The sequence below is a fragment of the Ostrinia nubilalis genome, chromosome 6, assembly GCF_963855985.1.
Source record: "Ostrinia nubilalis chromosome 6, ilOstNubi1.1, whole genome shotgun sequence".
NCBI classification, from domain to species: domain Eukaryota; kingdom Metazoa; phylum Arthropoda; class Insecta; order Lepidoptera; family Crambidae; genus Ostrinia; species Ostrinia nubilalis.
Window position 1 is genome coordinate 12,445,751 of NC_087093.1, and position 22,552 is coordinate 12,468,302.

Genomic DNA, 22,552 nt, shown 5'->3' on the forward strand with positions numbered 1-22,552 from the left:
GCTCGAGTTCGGCATACTTACTTATTCTCCGTAAGTAATCATACTATTAGCGATTGCGTCCTATAAAAGTTAATACATTTGTGTACCTATGTAAATTAATGCAGTCGGTATTCGCAAACATTCGTGGGTTACTTACTGAGTAACGCCACCCTCAGCCCTTGGGAGAACTTGATTTAATACTTAACTCAAATTAAATGAGAAAATGATTCAAAAGACGCCTATATTGCAATATAATAAAGGCTGTATGGTGAACAATTTGTATTTCAATCAATCAAAAGCCTGTCTTGATCGTTTGTTCGTTCCGCTCTAATAGTTGTCAGCGTCGCGTTCAGTCGCATTATTATGGTCCATAAAGAAATAAACCAAAAGTAAAAATATATAAATGAAATGCAAAATTTATTAGTTGTATTATTGTTTATTAGCTACTTATTACATTGCTTACTCACTTTACAAATTACATAACAATCGATACGTTGCGTAAAGATTCGCATTAAATAGTATATTCGACACTGAAAATAGGCTTGTTTTATCAAGGTGGATTTTATTTTTAAGTCAAATAAAAAATATACCAGATTATGGTATTTACGATTTCTGCGTTTGAAAACAAAACTTCATAATAATTAACTGTCGTAATGGTTTTTGTATACGAGTATCTACATAAAAAATCTTCATGGTAAGTGTTCATATTAACTTGAGATTTTGTTTTTGAGAAACTTGTTTTTTTGCTGATAAATGTTTACCTCTAAAAGGCAACGGCAATTTAGTTCTAACACCATACTTTTTTACCCCGAAATTTAATTTGATAATTCCTTGCTAATTTAATTAACATTTTGCCATTTCAATTAACATTCAATGTTATTAGAAACAGCGAAAAACTATTTTCACTGTCACAATCACAACCAAATAAACGTAGTGACAGGAACTACAGACAACAAAAGAAAACTTCCTCAATATGGAAATGTAAAAAAAATCTTCCCTGCACAAAATCTGTTGTTATTTCGATCCAAAAAAAACTTGGTTGTATTTTAGCACCAAAATCACGATTTTTCGATTAATATTTTTGACATGTTCTGCTCTCAAAATTATATTCGAAATATTTTAATATCGTTTTTTTATAATTTTTGGTTCATGAATAGCGTGATGTTGCAGTATCTACACAACGTTATAACTAAACTAAACTTTTAGGTCTAAGTGAACATACATTTTACACAACGTTATATTAAAATTTAACTCAGCAGTTACACTTTTAACAGAACAATGGAAGACTACGTAATTATAAGCATAAATTTTTATAGTCATTGTAGCCTCTTATCTCTTTTTATGTATTTAACAAATGTTATTATTAAATATAAGACACTTTTACACTTTTTTAACAAGCAAAGCGGCAACTTTTAGCTGTATAACTTGTGTTAATAATTACTAAAGTGTAAATAAGTAATATTTATATACATACATTTACGAGGCTATGTTAGTTTTGTACTTCTCAACAGCGTTATGAGTATTATTAGGTCACACCTAATATAATATGTGTAAGATACGAATAAAATGGACCGTAAAGACAATGAAGGAGACCGAACTACGAGTGAATAAGCTGAAAGAATTTAAAATAACGTAGTGTAAGCGAGAAGGGCATAAACCTTATTTTGAAGAATTTTTTTCTTTTTTTCTTTTCGTACATTCTTTTACGTTCCATTCTACTCATGACCCACATATTTTATCGTCAAATTGAACAAACATTTGTGTTTGTAAACGTTTAATACAATAAACAAAGTATAGACATTTTAATTATACATTTTTAAGTAAACTTACAGACTACACGTTTTATAACTGTCTAAGACCGAAACACATCGGATGAACAACAAAACGTACTCACTATTATATGTGTTCCGAATAGCGCAATAGCAATTAATTGTTCCATACATAAATGTAATGTATTTTAACAGAAATCTTATAGACTTTTATACTGTGATAGTGAATTATATTTTTATTACTTAATTAATAACATACACGTAAATACAGATCTTTTCACGTTATAGGTAAAGAACAGAATAGTTCTGATTTCCACAAGCCCAGGCTTTGTGTGTACGTGTTATGGCACTTACAGAAAATATACAATAATTATAAGAAAAAACAACTCTATTAAGAGAACATAGTAGGATATTTCGTGGATAGGATAAAACACACTTGTTTAAAACATCCCTAGATGAATGTGTACTATAAGAAAGAAACCTATGTTTTATTACTTTATTGATTGCAATATGATAGCAACCAACATTTTTAACCATTATTAGTTTCACAATGATCATTTATCTACTGGGGCAATGTAATATGTATAAAAATATGTTATATTCTTCAGTAAACAGCAGAAAACCGGTTTCTATATTGATAAAGGCACTTTTATTTTGCAATCACATCTATAGCACCATTTTTAACTGGGCAAGGCTAACGTTAACATTATTGCTTTTAACTTACATTGTCAACAACATTAGAAATAAAAGTGCTAGGCATAAATCCTGTTATAAGAAATCTGACTTCACAGTAACTATTTCAATTCCTTATAAATAAATTGTGTTTTTTTGTCATAGAAATTCAACAGAAGAATCGAAACATTTAATATGAGAATTCGTAGTTGATTACTACTTATCCGCCAACAAATTAATATTTACATAGACTAGTCGAAATATTCACAAATTAATAATAACAAATTATATTTACACAACAAGGTTTATAACGGTGCTGACTTTAATTTTATACGAGTATAGTCTTATTGCTGGAAAAAATATTAGGACGTTACAACATTGTTTTGTATCGAAAAGCATCAATCAATAGATCTAAAGCCGTGTATACACAAGGCAATAATGGTCGCGAACCACGTGATTGCTGGCAACGTAGCATAACAACGCATGAATTTCAACAAAAAAATGACGAAAAGATCCGTTTCGAAACATGTTAATCGTCACTTGTTGCGCGTCAATTATTGCACAGTGAATACACAACTCTATGCTTCGAGAACATCACTAAAAAAACCTTAACTTATTCTAATATCTACGAAAAATTGCGGTAGTCCTAATTTTTTTTTTTCATAAGACCAAGTCAGCCCATAAAACCTGTTTGGATGATACACTCACAGGCCAAGCGTATTATAGCAACACGTAAAGCAAAAAACATCGAAAAACAGATTTTAATATAGCACCTAAACTGTGATTAGTTTCTAAACAACCTGACATATCACTACCGTTACAAGCGTATCTGACTAATAAAAATATTAGTGTTAAAAAGTTAATTTGTGCGAATACGTTACACGTATTTTGTAAATACGACATTATTGCTTCCATTGCTTGCATTTTCACAACTCCAGTGTTAGTTAATTTTAATCAAAACTAGTTTATAGCTAATCATAGAATAGGGATGTGGATCAAACATTCATGGTTTCGGTAACACCAAACCGAGCTCTATCATTTTAGAAAACAGCTATATCCAACTTGTTTTGACACCAACTCTTTGTGTAGTTTATTTATAGAAGAAATACTATGATTACTTATTCAAAATACGTAGACAAGCAAACTTTTGACAGATCACAAGAAGTATGTTATTGTAACTGCCAGTTACGTTACAGTTACTAACTGGTGGTATCCACATCCCCATTAATTACAAAAAAAGGTATCATGTCTGCGGCTTTTTCACGCGTCACGTAGTGAGAAGAATACCAGTTTAACCATAGCAATCGCATAAATGAAACACAGCATTTTAGACTTTATCGAACAAATTCCTATATATTTTTGATTTCAGTAAACCTTTACGTAGATCCTAACACTGGTGTGTCCTTGGCCTTACTGCAGAGTGCACCACCCGCGCAATAGTCAAGGGCTGTCTCCATTTGCCGGCACCAGCTCTGTGACGTCATCTTCGCCGTTAACCTGATCCCTAATCACAATCGTAGGGTTGTTAGAACAGGAGGAGTTGTTTGAAGTGGTTCTGCGGGTAGTCTTGCATTGGTTGCACTCGACTACGACGATAGAGTTGGTGTCCATATCGGTTTCGGTGCTGCTAGCGCGACGCAGGTGGTTCGTGGTGGATTGTAGACGGTGGTCGAGGATGGCCCGCCATAATCGCAGTTCTACGCCGCCTCTGTGAAATAAGATTTTGAGTTTAGAATTTCGTTGCTGTTAACGTCAAACAATCTGATATAGTTGTCCAACACTGAATCGTCCCAGCTATGACGTCGTCAGAAGGGCGCTACTAGTAGGGAATTTAGTGCAAGAACCCCTCCACTTTGGTATAGAAGGCTCAGTTTTGCAACAGTGGTTCTTTGGGTGCTCCTGAGAGGATTTCCGTCGGTAGACATCGGGAGCCCCCCCTGTGGTAGCAGGGGGAGGGGGGGCAAGTTTCCTTCCGCCGCGCTTCACTTTAAGGCCCATATCTTCAAAACTATGGGTATTAGAGCAAATGTGGTATCATTTTCGGATAATTAAAGGATGGCGAATTCATTTCTAGAACAAACTTTTTGCCTTTTCATACAAAAAATTAGAAATATTGAGTAAAATTCACAAAAACCAAAAAGTATTTTTTTAAATAAACGTCATTTACTTTTAAACCACTGGAGATAATCTAATAAAAAAAATATGACCTGAAAGCTACATTTATCAGAATTATAAAAATATAACATTGTATGGTACTTTTTTCGCAAAAAGTAGGTGAAAAAATTTTTTTCTTCAGGACACAGCGGGCGAATTTTATTGCGCATCGGAAAAAAATATTTATTTTATCCATGAATTCATACTATTTGGTTCATAAGCAAGCAAGGATTATTATTTTAGAATTTATTTAGAGTTGCTGGCACATCAATCTACCATAATTTGTATTTTTTCGTCAATTGATTTTGAACTCTATGTGTGAGACATAAGGTTGAAAATAGCTTAAATACATTTTAATATTGAAAATATCATAAGAAGGAAGCACTAAATAAAGAACTTTAATTTGTCTAAACGTCTTAATGATTATTATTATTTTAATTAACACTTTTATTTCTACTTTTATTTGTACTATTGTACCAGTGATTTAACGGAAAGGTAAGTGTGAGGAAAATGAGGTTTCACAATCATAGTACGGGAGATATTTTTAGCACAAAGGTTACGGCTGTGACCTTTTTAGTTGTTTTTTTCAGACAGCACCAGCTTCTGCACTACTTCTTGCACTTACATCTCACCATTTCCAGGCAAGCCTCGGCAGCTACGGGCTAACCGGTCCATGTAGGCTCCATCTTGCTATCGGCTCTGGTCCACCTCCAACCAGTCGGGTAAAGGGAAGACTGAGTCGGTTGCTTGCAACCAATCCTATACGCGAACCCCTTGGATTGATCTAATAAGTAAGTGGATAGATCTTGAACAAGGGACGACTAGAAAAGAGGACCAAAATCCCAACAGAACAGCCTAATCTGGTTTACTGACAGCTCAAAGATGCAGTAGCGGCGTAGGGGGGGGGCGGGCCGCCCCAGGTGCCAAGCATCAGAGGGTGACACATGTCGCACAGATTAGCACTCACTGGCGCATCTGCATAGCAAATCTGCGGTCTATGTCATTTTGTCTTTCAATCTTGGAATCGGTAGGTAACCCCAAAATCGTGGGGGTTACCAGGGGGTGCCGTAGGACTTACGCCGCCACTGCAAAGATGGCATTGGGAACGGGAACGGGAGTCTACTGTAAACACTTCGAACATAGTAAACGCTTAAGGAGGTTTGCTACAGTGTTTCAAGCTGAATTCTACGCTATAATATGTGTGCACTAAAGAACAGGGGTGTAAAAAACGCAATATTTACATCCTGATCCACAGCCAGGCAGCACTCAAACAAAAAGCCATCGCCTCAGTGAAGGTTGAGTCTAGAATTATTCTAGATGCAATCGTAAAGATGAACAAACTCGGAAGGCATGAAAGTGTCCCTGATGTGGGATACCTGGACATACACGGATCAAATGCAATGGGAGAGCCGACAGTCTAGCGAAACTAGGGTCAGAGGCGATACCTATTGGGTCAGAACTGATACTTACTTTTATCTGACAGCATACCTCATGGCCATAATATGGCCATATCCAAGAAGCACAGTGCTGAATGGGAAAGCTCCAACGATATAAGATAAGCATCTCCAAATCATTCCTAAAGGGAAACACAGGGTCATGGAGAAAACTTATTAAGCGGAAATAAAAGGTACCTAAGCCCAAGCAATTACTGGTACGCAAACTGGGCATTATGGAACGAACCACATGTCCCACAAAATGGGCCTGACAACAGAAGACAGCTCTCGAGCATGTGGAATACATGTAGGGTCCATGAATCAATACTGTAAGGATAGGTCTGCTTGGGTCAGCATATCCGGCATCAGAAGACTTAGAAGGCTTTCACTCAGACGCTTAATTCACCTAATGAATAGGATTTTTTTGGATGATAGGGAATAAAAAAATGGAGCATAAAGATCCTAATGGTTCGCTGTGGACTACGCTTAGACCTAGCTTAGCTTAGCTTAGCTTAGGCCCTACATAAGATAACCCAGACAGCAGCAGCAGCTTTGTATCAGCCTTGGCTACTGGCAGTATATCAAGGGATTCGCGTATAGGATCAGGTGCAAGCAACCGACTCGAGTCTTCCCTTTACCCGACTGGTTGGGGATGGACCAGAGTCGATAGCAAGATGGAGCCTACATGGACCGGTTTGCCCGTAGCTGCCGAGGCTTGTCTGGAAATGGTGAGGTGTAAGTGCAAGAAGTAGTGCAGAAGCTGGTGCTGTCTGAAAAAAACAACTAAAAAGGTCACAGCCGTAACCTTTGTGCTAAAAATATCTCCCGTACTATGATTGTGAAACCTCATTTTCCTCACACTTACCTTTCCGTTAAATCACTGGTACAATTATGTAGAAATAAAAGTGTAAATTAAAATAATAATAATCAATAAAACGTTCAGACAAATTAAAGTTCTTTATTTAGTGCTTTCTTCTTATATTTTCAATATTAAAATGTATTTAAGCTATTTTCAACCTTATGTTTTACTCATAGAGTTCAAAATCAATTGACGAAAAAATACAAATTATGGTAGATTGATGTGCCAGCAACTCTAAATAAATTCTAAAATAATAATCCTTGCTTGCTTATGAACCAAATAGTATGAATTCATGGATAAAATAAATATTTTTTTCCGATGCGCAATAAAATTCGCCCGCTGTGTCCTGAAGAAAAAATTTTTTTCACCTACTTTTTGCGAAAAAATTACCATACAATGTTATATTTTTATAATCCTGATAAATGTAGCTTTCAGGTCATATTTTTTTTATTAGATTATCTCCAGTGATTTAAAAGTAAACGACGTTTATTTAAAAAAAAACTTTTTGGTTTTAGTGAATTTTACTCAATATTTCTAATTTTTGGTATGAAAAGGCAAAAAGTTTGTTCTAGAAATGAATTCGCCATCCTTTAATTATCCGAAAATGATACCACACTTGCCCTAATACCCATAGTTTTGAAGATATGGGCCTTAAAGTGAAGCGCGGCGGAAGGAAACTTGCCCCCCCTCCCCCTGCTATCACAGGGGGGGCTCCCGATGTCTACCGACGGAAATCCACTCAGGAGCACCCAAAGAACCACTGTTGCAAAACTGAGCCTTCTATACCAAAGTGGAGGGGTCTCCATACAAATCATTGCACTAAATTCCCTACTATACTATCAATACTGAATTATTAGTTGTCATTCTTGCTATTTGAAGTTTCAGAATCGTTTGAATATATCAGGGCCTCTGACCAGTGTCAGTTACGAATGACAGATGATAATTTGGGAGTAGCTTCACGTGCGATTTTGCGGGCTTATTATGGCCTAATACAGTATTTGAATATTCCAGCTCATCTATCCTTTGGGGCTTTCACTTGAGAATAAATACATCGTAACTGAGGACTCACTTCTGAGAATATAATTTCGTCACTTGAGATTGAGCCTTGCTATGTCCTCTCTACGCGTGTTGCAAAAGTTCATTGATGGTATACTCGTTCGATCCAGCAAGCGATAGGTTGTTGATTTACGTTCGTTCCACCTAAGACAGTCGACTCTTTCATGTTTATCGTCACTTACCTACTTGAGATTGAGCCTAGCTTAGTCTTCACTTCGTTTAGGTGTATACACGCCTTTAGGGCACGCCCACCCAGTCGCGGAGGATGTTGTACTGTTCCTCGTCTATCTCTTCGGAGCTTTCACTTGAGATATCGTAACTTACTTATGATGGAGCCTGGCTATGTCCTCCCTCTGATTAGTTGAGTCGCACGCCTTTAAAGCATGCCCAGTCTCCCCTAATTGTACTGTTCTTCTTCGTCTAACTCTCTGGGGCTTGAGCTCCTGAGATATCATTACAAACTCTCGGAGGTTTTCGCTTTTAAGATATCGTCACTTACTTGAGCTGGAGCCTGGCTATGTCCTCCCTATGTGCGTTTTGCTAGAAATCGTTTAGTGTATACTCGTTGAGTCGGGCACGCCTTTAGCCCTAAAGGCGTCCCGGAGGATATACTGTTCCTCGTCTATCTGTTAGGGACTCTCACTTGAGGATATACCGTCACTTACTTGAGACTGACCCTAGCTATTTCTTCCCTATAATAGTGCGTTTTGCTAGAAATCGTTTAGTGTGTACTCGTTGAGTCGGGCACGCCTCTAGGGCACGCCCACTCGCGGAGGATGCTGTACTGTTCGTCGCCTGTCTCTTGGGGACTCTCACTTGAGGATATACCGTCACTTACTTAAGATGGACCTGAGATATCGTCACTTACTTGGGATTGAGCCTGGCTATGTCCTCCCTCTGCGCATGAGGCTAGAAATCGCTGAGCGCAAACTCATTGGATCCAGTAGGGAAAAGGTCGTAGCTTCAAGTCTCACCTAGACAGTCGATTCATTCAAGTCATGTTTAATGCGTCACTTACTTGAGATGGAGCCTGGTTATGTCCTCCCTATGTGCGTTTTGCTAGATATCGTTTAGACTTTAGTGTATACTCGTTAAGTCGGGCACGCCCTTAGTGCACGCCCAGTCTCGCCTAATTGTACTTTCTTCGTCTAACTTTCGGGGGCTTTCACTTGAGAATACATCGTCACTTACTTAAGTTTGAGCCTAGCTATGTCACTCTAAGAACAATCAATTCGTGTTTATTGCGTCACTCACTTGAGGATATACCGTCACTTACTTAAGATTGACCCGAGATATCGTAACTTACTTGAGCTGGAGCCGGGCTATGTCCTCCCTCCGCGCGTGCGCCAGCAGGTCGCCGAGCGTGTACTCGTGCGCCGCGAGCGCGCGCGCCGCCGAGTCGGGCACGCCTCTAGGGCACGCCCACTCGCGGAGGATGCTGTACTGTTCCTCGCCTGTCTCTTGGGGGCTCTCACTTGAGGATATACCGTCACTTACTTGAGTGAGACTGAGCCTAGTTAAGTCCTCCCTCTTTTCAGTTGTATACTCATTAAGTCGGACGCCTTTAAGACACGCCTAGTCTCGGATAATTGTACTGTTCTTCGTCTAACTCTCGGGGGCTTTCGCTCCTGAGATATCATTACTTACTAACTCTTGGGGCTTTCGCTTCTGAGTTATAGTTACTTACTTGAGATTGAGTCTGGATATGTCCTACCTCTGTTTAAGTGTATACTCGTTGAGTCGGGCACGCCTTTATGGCATGCCCAGTCTCGGATAATTTTACTGTTCTTCGTCTAACTCTCGGGGGCTTTCGCTCCTGAGAAATCGTCCCTTACTCGAGATTGCGCCTAGCTACAAGTATATCCTCCCTCTGCACGCATTACTAGAGATAGCAGAGTGTATACTCGTTGGATCCCGCAAACGAAAGTCCGTAGATTTAAGTCCCATTTAGGTCCTAGAAAGTCGTTTCTCTCAAGTTATATTTAATGCGCCACTTACTTGAACTCGAGCATGGCTATGTCTCACTTGAGGATACACCGTCACTTACTTAAGATGGACCTGAGATATCGCCACTTACTTGAGCTGGAGCCGGGCTATGTCCTCCCTCCGCGCGTGCGCCAGCAGGTCGCCGAGCGTGTACTCGTGCGCCGCGAGCGCGCGCGCCGCCGAGTCGGGCACGCCTCTAGGGCACGCCCACTCGCGGAGGATGCTGTACTGTTCCTCGCCTGTCTCTTGGGGGCTCTCACTTGAGGATATACCGTCACTTACTTAAGATGGACCTGAGATATCGCCACTTACTTGAGCTGGAGCCGGGCTATGTCCTCCCTCCGCGCGTGCGCCAGCAGGTCGCCGAGCGTGTACTCGTGCGCCGCGAGCGCGCGCGCCGCCGAGTCGGGCACGCCTCTAGGGCACGCCCACTCGCGGAGGATGCTGTACTGTTCCTCGTCTGTCTCTTGACGGCTCTCACTTGAGGATATACCGTCACTTACTTAAGATGGACCCTAGCTATGTCCTTCCTCTGATTAGTTGAGTCGCCCGCCTTTAGGGCACGCCCAGTCTCGGACAAATGTACTTTCTTCGTCTGACTCTCGGGAGCTTTCGTTCCAAGATGTCATTACTAAGTTTACTAACTTTCGGGGGCTCTCTCTACTGACTACTGACACATCGTCACTTACTTGAGCTGGAGCCGGGCTATGTCCTCACTATGTGAGTTTGGCTAGAAATCGTTTAGTATATACCCGTTGAGTCGGGCACGCCTTAATGGTGCGTCCACACTGGGCGAACGGGCTCGCGCGACACGCTGGTCATCCTGCTCACCCTGCTCTTGAGTGAGCAGGATGTCGAGTTTGCCGCGCGAGCCCGTTCGCCCAGTGTGGACGCACCATTAGCCCTAAAGGCGTCCCGGAGGATGTTGTACTGCTCTTCACCTGTCTCTTGGAGACTCTCACTTGAGGATATACCGTCACTTACTTAAGATGGACCTGGGATATCGCCACTTACTTGAGCTGGAGCCGGGCGATGTCCTCCCTCCGCGCGTGCGCCAGCAGGTCGCCGAGCGTGTACTCGTGCGCCGCGAGCGCGCGCGCCGCCGAGTCGGGCACGCCTCTAGGGCACGCCCACTCGCGGAGGATGCTGTACTGTTCCTCGTCTGTCTCTTGGGGGCTCTCACTTGAGGATATACCGTCACTTACTTAAGATGGACCTGAGATATCGCCACTTACTTGAGCTGGAGCCGGGCTATGTCCTCCCTCTGCGCGTGATGCTAGAAATAGCCAAACTCGTTGGATCCAGTAAGCGAAAGGTCGTAGCTTCAAGTTTCACCTAGACAGTCGATTCATCCAAGTCATGTTTAATGCGTCACTTACTTAAGTTTGAGCCTAGATATGTCCTCCCTATACAGTGCGTTTTGCTAGAAATCGTTTAGTATATACTCGTTGTGTCGGGCACGCCTTTAGGGCACGCCCAGTCTCGCCTAATTGTACTTTCTTCGTCTAACTCTCGGGGGCTTTCACTTGAGAATACATCGTCACTTACTTAAGTTTGAGCCTAGCTATGTCACTCTAAGAACAATCAATTCGTGTTTATTGCGTCACTCACTTGAGGATATACCGTCACTTACTTAAGATGGACCTGAGATATCGCCACTTACTTGAGCTGGAGCCGGGCTATGTCCTCCCTCCGCGCGTGCGCCAGCAGGTCGCCGAGCGTGTACTCGTGCGCCGCGAGCGCGCGCGCCGCCGAGTCGGGCACGCCTCTAGGGCACGCCCACTCGCGGAGGATGCTGTACTGTTCCTCGTCTGTCTCTTGGGCTCACTTGAGGATATACCGTCACTTACTTAAGATGGACCCTAGCTATGTCCTTCCTCTGATTAGTTGAGTCGCACGCCTTTAGGGCACGCCCAGTCTCGGACAAATGTACTTTCTTCGTCTGATTCTCGGGAGCTTTCATTTCAAGATGTCATTACTAACTTTCGGGGGCTCTCTCTACTGACTACTGACACATCGTCACTTACTTGAGCTGGAGCCTGGTTATGTCCTCCTTATGTGAGTTTGGCTAGAAATCGTTTAGTGTATACTCGTTGAGTCGGGCACGCCTTTAGCCCTAAAGGCGTCCCGGAGGATGTTCTTCGTCTATCTGTTAGGGACTCTCACTTGAGGATATACCGTCACTTACTTAAGATTGACCTGAGATACCGTCACTTACTTGAGCTGGAGCCGGGCTATGTCCTCCCTCCGCGCGTGCGCCAGCAGGTCGCCGAGCGTGTACTCGTGCGCCGCGAGCGCGCGCGCCGCCGAGTCGGGCACGCCTCTAGGGCACGCCCACTCGCGGAGGATGCTGTACTGTTCCTCGCCTGTCTCTTGGGGACTTACTTGAGGATATACCGTCACTTACTTAAGATGGACCCTAGCTATGTCCTTCCTCTGATTAGTTGAGTCGCACGCCTTTAGGGCACGCCCAGTCTCGGACAAATGTACTTTCTTCGTCTGACTCTCGGGAGCTTTCGTTCCAAGATGTCATTACTAAGTTTACTAACTTTCGGGGGCTCTCTCTACTGACTACTGACACATCGTCACTTACTTGAGCTGGAGCCGGGCTATGTCCTCACTATGTGAGTTTGGCTAGAAATCGTTTAGTATATACCCGTTGAGTCGGGCACGCCTTAATGGTGCGTCCACACTGGGCGAACGGGCTCGCGCGACACGCTGGTCATCCTGCTCACCCTGCTCTTGAGTGAGCAGGATGTCGAGTTTGCCGCGCGAGCCCGTTCGCCCAGTGTGGACGCACCATTAGCCCTAAAGGCGTCCCGGAGGATGTTGTACTGCTCTTCACCTGTCTCTTGGAGACTCTCACTTGAGGATATACCGTCACTTACTTAAGATGGACCTGGGATATCGCCACTTACTTGAGCTGGAGCCGGGCGATGTCCTCCCTCCGCGCGTGCGCCAGCAGGTCGCCGAGCGTGTACTCGTGCGCCGCGAGCGCGCGCGCCGCCGAGTCGGGCACGCCTCTAGGGCACGCCCACTCGCGGAGGATGCTGTACTGTTCCTCGTCTCTCTTGGGGACTTACTTGAGGATATACCGTCACTTACTTGAGATTGACCTGAGATATCGTCACTTACTTGAGCTGGAGCCGGGCTATGTCCTCCCTCCGCGCGTGCGCCAGCAGGTCGCCGAGCGTGTACTCGTGCGCCGCGAGCGCGCGCGCCGCCGAGTCGGGCACGCCTCTAGGGCACGCCCACTCGCGGAGGATGCTGTACTGTTCCTCGTGTCTCTTGGGGACTCTCACTTGAGGATATACCGTCACTTACTTGAGATTGACCTGAGATATCGTCACTTACTTGAGCTGGAGCCGGGCTATGTCCTCCCTCCGCGCGTGCGCCAGCAGGTCGCCGAGCGTGTACTCGTGCGCCGCGAGCGCGCGCGCCGCCGAGTCGGGCACGCCTCTAGGGCACGCCCACTCGCGGAGGATGCTGTACTGTTCCTCGTGTCTCTTGGGGACTCTCACTTGAGGATATACCGTCACTTACTTGAGTAAGACTGAGCCTAATTAAGTCCTCCCTTTTTAGTTGTATACTCATTAAGTCGGACGCCTAGATTTAAGGCACGCCTAGTCTCGAATCATTGTACTGTTCTTCGTCTAACTCTCGGGGGCTTTCGCCCCTGAGATATCATTACGTACTAACTCTTGGGGCTTTCGCTTCTGAGTTATAGTTGAGATGGAGCCTAGCTATGTCCTCCCTCTGTTTAGGTGTATATTCTCGTTAAGTCGAGGACGCCTTTATGGCACGCCCACTCGCGGAGGATGCTGTACTGTTCCTCGCCTGTCTCTTGGGATCTCTCACTTGAGGATATACCGTCACTTACTTAAGATGGACCTGAGATACCGCCACTTACTTGAGCTGGAGCCGGGCTATGTCCTCTCTCAGCGCATGATACTAGAAATCGCTGAGCGCAAACTCGTTGGATCCAGTAAGCAAAAGTTCGTAGCTTCAAGTCACACCTAGACAGTCGATTCCTTCAAGTCATTTTTAATGTGTCACTTACTTAAGATTGAGCCTAATATCCTCCCTATGTGCGTTTTGCTAGATATCGTTTAGTGAACTTTAGTGTATACTCGTTGAGACGGGTACGCCTTTAGGGCACACCCAGTCTCGCCTAATTGTACTTTCTTCGTCTAACTCTCGGGGGCTTTCACTTGAGAATACATCGTCACTTACTTAAGTTTGAGCCCAGCTATGTCACTCTAAGAACAATCAATTCGTGTTTATTGCGTCACTCACTTGAGGATATACCGTCACTTACTTAAGATTGACCTGAGATATCGCCACTTACTTGAGCTGGAGCCGGGCTATGTCCTCCCTCCGCGCGTGCGCCAGCAGGTCGCCGAGCGTGTACTCGTGCGCCGCGAGCGCGCGCGCCGCCGAGTCGGGCACGCCTCTAGGGCACGCCCACTCGCGGAGGATGCTGTACTGTTCCTCGTGTCTCTTGGGGGCTCTCACTTGAGGATATACCGTCACTTACTTAAGATGGAGCCTAGCTATGAACTCGTTGAGTCTGGCACGCCCAGACTCGGATAATGAGGGCTATCGTATTTATACTTAACAGTTGGCACCCCTGGCGATTGACAGGACCTTACTCTACAGTGGCGCCATCTTGATGAGTGCAAATGCGATAGTCCTCCTACCACTTTAGCGCTCACAAGTTGGCGCCACTGTCTTCGCTACTAGCAAGTGACAGGACCTTACTCTACAGTGGCGCTAACTGGTGAGCGCTAAAACGATAGCCCTCATTGTACTGTTCTTCGTCTAACTCTCGGGGGCTTTCGCTCCTGAGAAATCGTCCCTTACTCGAGATTGCGCCTAGCTACAAGTATATCCTCCCTCTGCACGCATTACTAGAGATAGCCGAGTGTATACTCGTTGGATCCCGCAAACGAAAGTCCGTAGATTCAAGTCCCATTTAGGTCCTAGAAAGTCGTTTCTCTCAAGTTATATTTAATGCGCCACTTACTTGAACTCGAGCCTGGCTATGTCTCACTTGAGGATACACCGTCACTTACTTAAGATGGACCTGAGATACCGTCACTTACTTGAGCTGGAGCCGGGCTATGTCCTCCCTCCGCGCGTGCGCCAGCAGGTCGCCGAGCGTGTACTCGTGCGCCGCGAGCGCGCGCGCCGCCGAGTCGGGCACGCCTCTAGGGCACGCCCACTCGCGGAGGATGCTGTACTGTTCCTCGTCTGTCTCTTAGGGACCCTCACTTAATGATATACCGTCACTTACTTAAGATTGACCTGATATATAGTCACTTACTTGAGCTGGAGCCGGGCTATGTCTTCCCTGTCTCGCCTTAAGCCCTAAAGGCGTCCCGGAGGATGTTGTACTGCTCTTCGCCTGTCTCTTGGGGGCTTTCACTTGAGGATATACCGTCACTTACTTAAGATGGACCTGAGATATCGCCACTTACTTGAGCTGGAGCCGGGCTATGTCCTCCCTCCGCGCGTGCGCCAGCAGGTCGCCGAGCGTGTACTCGTGCGCCGCGAGCGCGCGCGCCGCCGAGTCGGGCACGCCTCTAGGGCACGCCCACTCGCGGAGGATGCTGTACTGTTCCTCGTCTATCTCTGCAGGACTTTCACTCCTGAGAATAAAGAGTAAGTTATTGTAAATCGCTTACTTGGACGATTTAATGTAATCTAGAACGTCTTGCTAAGGTCCGGAAAACTTTATCCGAAGTTTCAATTGTTGCCATCTCTCTCACACAAAGCGAGATGAGCGACGGTGACAGATAGACCCGAAACTACTCACATAAACAGCGTTTCCGAGTAGGGCTGCTGCGCTGGACTAAATATTCGATATAGAATAGAATAGAATACATTTATTCAGCATTAACATTTATGTGCATACATGTACAGAGGTTAAAGGATATGTATTTGCTTTTCGAGCAAGAAAAACTGTCATTTCGTATTCATCCCCAAAAATTGGAAAATGACAAGTTCACCATTTTCATTTCTTCATTTATTGCCCCACAAACGAGACACAGAAAAATAGGTCATAACTATGTGCTGCACATAAGTACGAATCGTCATTCCTGTTCTTTGTCTATGATTTTATCAAATTAATAACTTTTATTAGACTGGAATATGTTTACCTCGGCCTCCTGTCCACGAGATCTCGCATAACTTGAGTCTGCATTCGCTGCTCTTCAAGTATTTGTCTAAGCAACGCCTGGTACTGCTGATAGCTGTCTATCAGCTCTTGGTGTAACCTGAAACAACATACACGTAAGTATTGCTAGTAGCTTTCTCCCTGTGAGTGGTGATCTATCTCATTTTTGTCGACAAAGTTTATTTGTAGTTAAGTAGTTTCGAGGTAGAGTTTAATAGCACCACTCTCACTCGTCTCGTAAGGTTTAGGCGCAAAATTTCAAAAGCACAATAACTCAAAAAACCTAAACTAACCTAACTACGAGAAATACAATATTTGATTAACTCAGCGGTTAAACTAATCAACAAAATTAAAACAGGATAAAAATAAGTATCATAAATTAATAAGATTTTTATGGATTTGACATTTTGCGCTTTTGACATTATGCGCCTAAAACGTCTCATAAATGTCGTAAGAGGCGACTAAGGGACTAATCTGTGAACATAAGGCCTCTCCAACTAGTCAGATCAGTGTGGGGAGTATCCATATTCCTCTGGTAATGGCCCTGCAGTAGAAACGAGATTTCCTGGTGATGATTAATCTTGCCTTCTCATTTGGATTAGGGATGTTATGGATATGCAGTTTCGGTTATGTATATGCAGTTTCGGTTATGAATAAGGTAACGGATATAGGAATAATATTATACCGGTTTCGGTTACGGATATTTTTTTATTTCGGATATCCGAAAGTTTCGGTTATGGTTACGGATATCCATAACATCCCTGATTTTCATCACTTACTTGTGGTTTTCCTGGCGGAGCTGGTGCAGCTGGTGGTCACTGGAGTTGGCGGTGGACACGGCTGAAGGAGTGGCCACGTCGGCCGCCGCGCAGCCGCTGTTGGCGCCGCGAGACTCCTGCCGCCAGTTGGCGCCGGCTCTAGCTACTCACTTGTGGTTGTCCTGGCGGAGCTGGTGCAGCTGGTGGTCCCTGGAGTTGGCGGTGGACACGGCTGAAGGAGTGGCCACGTCGGCCGCCGCGCAGCCGCTGTTGGCGCCGCGAGACTCCTGCCGCCAGTTGGCGCCGGCTCTAGCTACTCACTTGTGGTTCTCCTGGCGGAGCTGGTGCAGCTGGTGGTCCCTGGAGTTGGCGGTGGACACGGCTGAAGGAGTGGCCACGTCGGCCGCCGCGCAGCCGCTGTTGGCGCCGCGAGACTCCTGCCGCCAGTTGGCGCCGGCTCTAGCTACTCACTTGTGGTTCTCCTGGCGGAGCTGGTGCAGCTGGTGGTCCCTGGAGTTGGCGGTGGACACGGCTGAAGGAGTGGCCACGTCGGCCGCCGCGCAGCCGCTGTTGGCGCCTTGACTCCTGCCGCCAGTTGGCGCCGGCTCTAGCTACTCACTTGTGGTTCTCCTGGCGGAGCTGGTGCAGCTGGTGGTCCCTGGAGTTGGCGGTGGACACGGCTGAAGGAGTGGCCACGTCGGCCGCCGCGCAGCCGCTGTTGGCGCCTTGACTCCTGCCGCCAGTTGGCGCCGGCTCTAGCTACTCACTTGTGGTTCTCCTGGCGGAGCTGGTGCAGCTGGTGGTCCCTGGAGTTGGCGGTGGACACGGCTGAAGGAGTGGCCACGTCGGCCGCCGCGCAGCCGCTGTTGGCGCCGCGAGACTCCTGCCGCCAGTTGGCGCCGGCTCTAGCTACTCACTTGTGGTTCTCCTGGCGGAGCTGGTGCAGCTGGTGGTCCCTGGAGTTGGCGGTGGACACGGCTGAAGGAGTGGCCACGTCGGCCGCCGCGCAGCCGCTGTTGGCGCCGCGAGACTCCTGCCGCCAGTTGGCGCCGGCTCTAGCTACTCACTTGTGGTTCTCCTGGCGGAGCTGGTGCAGCTGGTGGTCCCTGGAGTTGGCGGTGGACACGGCTGAAGGAGTGGCCACGTCGGCCGCCGCGCAGCCGCTGTTGGCGCCTTGACTCCTGCCGCCAGTTGGCGCCGGCTCTAGCTACTCACTTGTGGTTCTCCTGGCGGAGCTGGTGCAGCTGGTGGTCCCTGGAGTTGGCGGTGGACACGGCTGAAGGAGTGGCCACGTCGGCCGCCGCGCAGCCGCTGTTGGCGCCGCGAGACTCCTGCCGCCAGTTGGCGCCGGCTCTAGCTACTCACTTGTGGTTCTCCTGGCGGAGCTGGTGCAGCTGGTGGTCCCTGGAGTTGGCGGTGGACACGGCTGAAGGAGTGGCCACGTCGGCCGCCGCGCAGCCGCTGTTGGCGCCGCGAGACTCCTGCCGCCAGTTGGCGCCGGCTCTAGCTACTCACTTGTGGTTCTCCTGGCGGAGCTGGTGCAGCTGGTGGTCCCTGGAGTTGGCGGTGGACACGGCTGAAGGAGTGGCCACGTCGGCCGCCGCGCAGCCGCTGTTGGCGCCGCGAGACTCCTGCCGCCAGTTGGCGCCGGCTCTAGCTACTCACTTGTGGTTCTCCTGGCGGAGCTGGTGCAGCTGGTGGTCCCTGGAGTTGGCGGTGGACACGGCTGAAGGAGTGGCCACGTCGGCCGCCGCGCAGCCGCTGTTGGCGCCGCGAGACTCCTGCCGCCAGTTGGCGCCGGCTCTAGCTACTCACTTGTGGTTCTCCTGGCGGAGCTGGTGCAGCTGGTGGTCCCTGGAGTTGGCGGTGGACACGGCTGAAGGAGTGGCCACGTCGGCCGCCGCGCAGCCGCTGTTGGCGCCGCGAGACTCCTGCCGCCAGTTGGCGCCGGCTCTAGCTACTCACTTGTGGTTCTCCTGGCGGAGCTGGTGCAGCTGGTGGTCCCTGGAGTTGGCGGTGGACACGGCTGAAGGAGTGGCCACGTCGGCCGCCGCGCAGCCGCTGTTGGCGCCGCGAGACTCCTGCCGCCAGTTGGCGCCGGCTCTAGCTACTCACTTGTGGTTCTCCTGGCGGAGCTGGTGCAGCTGGTGGTCCCTGGAGTTGGCGGTGGACACGGCTGAAGGAGTGGCCACGTCGGCCGCCGCGCAGCCGCTGTTGGCGCCGCGAGACTCCTGCCGCCAGTTGGCGCCGGCTCTAGCTACTCACTTGTGGTTCTCCTGGCGGAGCTGGTGCAGCTGGTGGTCCCTGGAGTTGGCGGTGGACACGGCTGAAGGAGTGGCCACGTCGGCCGCCGCGCAGCCGCTGTTGGCGCCGCGAGACTCCTGCCGCCAGTTGGCGCCGGCTCTAGCTACTCACTTGTGGTTCTCCTGGCGGAGCTGGTGCAGCTGGTGGTCCCTGGAGTTGGCGGTGGACACGGCTGAAGGAGTGGCCACGTCGGCCGCCGCGCAGCCGCTGTTGGCGCCGCGAGACTCCTGCCGCCAGTTGGCGCCGGCTCTAGCTACTCACTTGTGGTTCTCCTGGCGGAGCTGGTGCAGCTGGTGGTCCCTGGAGTTGGCGGTGGACACGGCTGAAGGAGTGGCCACGTCGGCCGCCGCGCAGCCGCTGTTGGCGCCGCGCCGAGACTCTTGTCCCGCCAAGTTGGCGCCTAGCTCTGGAATGGTTAAAGGAATAAATTTTAGATGCACCAAACATGGATATGCTGGATTTTGTAACAATAGAACTGGAATCTGCTTTTGAAACTAAGGAAACTTTGGTTTCAAGGGTGAAAAAACTTATTTAGAGGCAAATAACTTGTATTACTAGAACGATGTAAAAATTTACTGAGAAAAATACTGATTGTTGCTGTTCGATTGAAACTCAGCTGAAAAGATTACAGAATTACGAAGCTTATAAAAGTAAAACCAAGACGATTCTTAGGACGACATAGCGCCACTCTAGATGAATCTTTATTCAAGAAAAGTTACAAGCTTGTGATTTGTATAAGTTAAAAAATCCAACCAGTTTTAATACATTCTTCACTTTTGTCTGATCTTGCAGATGGCATTCGTTACTGTTATTTTACGGAAAAAATTACAGATTGTACCAGAAACGTGATGAAAATTATCTAAATCATCTAACCTGGCGACAACACAGTAATGGCGGCTTGCACAGCATTCCTCACTAAATTATCCAGCGCAAACATCCAATGGGGCTTTATGCTGTGCATCCTCAGTACTGCATTAACTGCCTCTTGGAACATATAGATGGCGGCATGAAGCTCGTTTATGGCCTTGGAGTCGAAGTCTAGTTCCTCCTTCAAGGTTGTGATGGCTTGTTCTATGACGCTTCTGTTCTGGTCCATTATGTAGTCTTTGAGCGCTAGGCGGAGGGTTTCTAGGTGATGCTGTTGAGAAACGAAATTTATATGAAAATAATAATCATTGAACAAAATGTGACAAGTATAAGCGCGTGCGCGCGTAATTTCATATATTAGCTGTCGTCACGACTTCGCGACGACAAGTTAACAATATGAAATGATGCGCGCACGCGTTTTGTGGCCGCGTCTGTCGCGCGATTTGTCGCCCAGTGTGCGATGTCGCTAAGACGTTAGCATTGTTAGGCTAGCATGTATCTTATAAGCGGTTTTTTTCGCTTGTTCCGAAATAGTCACAATGTAACGTGTAACAATATGACTCAGAATTGGGAAAAAAATCCAGAGGTTACATTTATTTACCTATCTTCCCAACCAGTCACACTGTAACTGGTATTTTTTGACAGAAAGCCTTTAGACTAATTAAGTATTTTATTATTAGTTTTTAATAAAATGTTGGATCAAATTAACACTTGACCAACTTACCATCGTAAGAAGAGTGTTACCAAAGTCCTGTTGTACACTCAACATCCATTTTGAGCAGATTTTTTCACTGTCCTGCTCCAACACTCGTGAAAGAGTGAGACGGCGTTGCGAGTCTTTTTTCAACAGATAAAATCCATCGTGCTCTACATCTATTGATGAACGAGGTACGCTTGTCATGTCCACCTGAAAAAAAAACACGAAATTAAGAATGTTACCGAGTAGTGAAAGTTATACAGGGTGACTTGTAATGAGTGAACATTCGTGTAAGGGATTATAAAATCCGGTCACCGAGCAGTCACTCACTGCGGCCGGCCGCCCGTTGCGCAGCCGCGACAGCAATCATTGCAAACGTTGTGATAGGGATAGAGACATGCGATTTTTGGTTTTGCGAAGGTAATACGATAGAAAATAATACAAAGTAATAAAAACCACCGGTTATAGGGGCATTTTTTAGAGAAATTTATCAAATAACCAAAAAAACACGAGTTTAAAAGCAGATTTTTTCAAAAAGTATCATTTTTTATTATTTGTTGGCATTTTTTGTGTATTTTATGTATTTTTATAGTATTGCCTGTTATTTAGCATTATTACTGTTTTTATTTTATTAGGATATACCGCTTAGTTTAAAAGTTATTACGTTTTCTTTACAATAAGTAATTGGAAGAAAAAAAATTAAAATAAAATCTTAAAAATTTTTTGACCTCTTTTTTATCGATAAAAATAGGTCTACTTTCATCTATTTTCATATGTACACTTTAACGTGACTCACACTGTATATAATAATAATTACACATGAGCGATAAGGATGGGTAGCTTGGGGTCATTGTACGAAATTATATCTGCTCGGCGACGGCACTTTAGTACAGGTAATTTGCCACCAATTTAGTTATGTATAATATGCCTAATAAAAACTGAACCATTTATGAGTGTTTTTGTGTATTTAATCTGGCAATAAATATTTTTAATTTTCCTTACCTCAGGTGACAGCAGACCTCCCGAAGAACTCCGCCTGTTGAGGATAGTATCGCTACTATCCATCTCATCGGTGGACGGAGTATTTGGCATAGTACTGTAGGGATACATAAATAAAAACATTTTAATATTAACTCTTGTGTATTACACAATACATAGGATTTGGAAGCATGCTTTTTACGTGTATTGACTTTTCTAGAGCCATATTTCTTGCAAATATTTTTAAGGAACAGTCAAAACATGCTCCCTTAACGGTCTATTTCGTAGTTAAACTAATTTCATATATTTATTTAACTGTAATACAAAAGGTTAGTAAATATAGCGTTAGTAATAATGACTGAGCATTTACACGAAAATTGTATGTAAAATTTTGACTACAAAAATGTGTTGGTGGTATTGGTGAAGTGAAAAAGCTTATGGAGTGTGATTGTGTTAAAATGATTTCATAGAATGCAATATTTTATGATTTTGAAGTATACCTTTAACTTAAGAAATGAAATGGTTTACTATTATATTAACGATATTCAATAATATTAATCTCATTACAATTTTATTTCCCCTTATTAGTGTTTTTATCTTGTTAGCTATCTAAATAAATTATTATTATTAATTTTACAATATACACTGTCGTATGTGCAATGAGGGTTTTCGCGATTGAAAAATCCGCCAGATGGCAATACGTAGACGCGAGGTCCAAATGCTGCATGATTGATTATTTTTGACATGACATTGACAGATATGTCAAAATCCACTAATCACGCAGCAGTCAGACCCCACATCCACGTCCCGCCATCTGGCGGATTTTTCAATCGCGAAACCCCTCATTAGTTTTTAACTTTGA

General features: G+C 45.6%; 1 protein-coding gene across 1 annotated transcript in view; it reads right to left on the bottom strand.

Moving 5' to 3' along the window:
• Window positions 1-395: 395 nt before the first annotated feature.
• The window catches only part of LOC135072636 (mitogen-activated protein kinase kinase kinase 15), a 51,639-nt gene continuing 29,482 nt past the window's right edge, over window positions 396-22,552 (bottom strand). The window contains exons 19-25 of the mRNA XM_063966641.1: window positions 21,715-21,808; window positions 20,740-20,922; window positions 20,022-20,286; window positions 19,410-19,554; window positions 16,070-16,186; window positions 10,923-11,090; window positions 396-4,128 (exon numbers count right to left, since the gene is read on the bottom strand). Coding sequence (XP_063822711.1) covers window positions 3,861-4,128; window positions 10,923-11,090; window positions 16,070-16,186; window positions 19,410-19,554; window positions 20,022-20,286; window positions 20,740-20,922; window positions 21,715-21,808 — 1,240 coding nt within the window. The 3' untranslated portion in view covers window positions 396-3,860. The remainder of the gene's footprint in view (window positions 4,129-10,922; window positions 11,091-16,069; window positions 16,187-19,409; window positions 19,555-20,021; window positions 20,287-20,739; window positions 20,923-21,714; window positions 21,809-22,552) is intronic.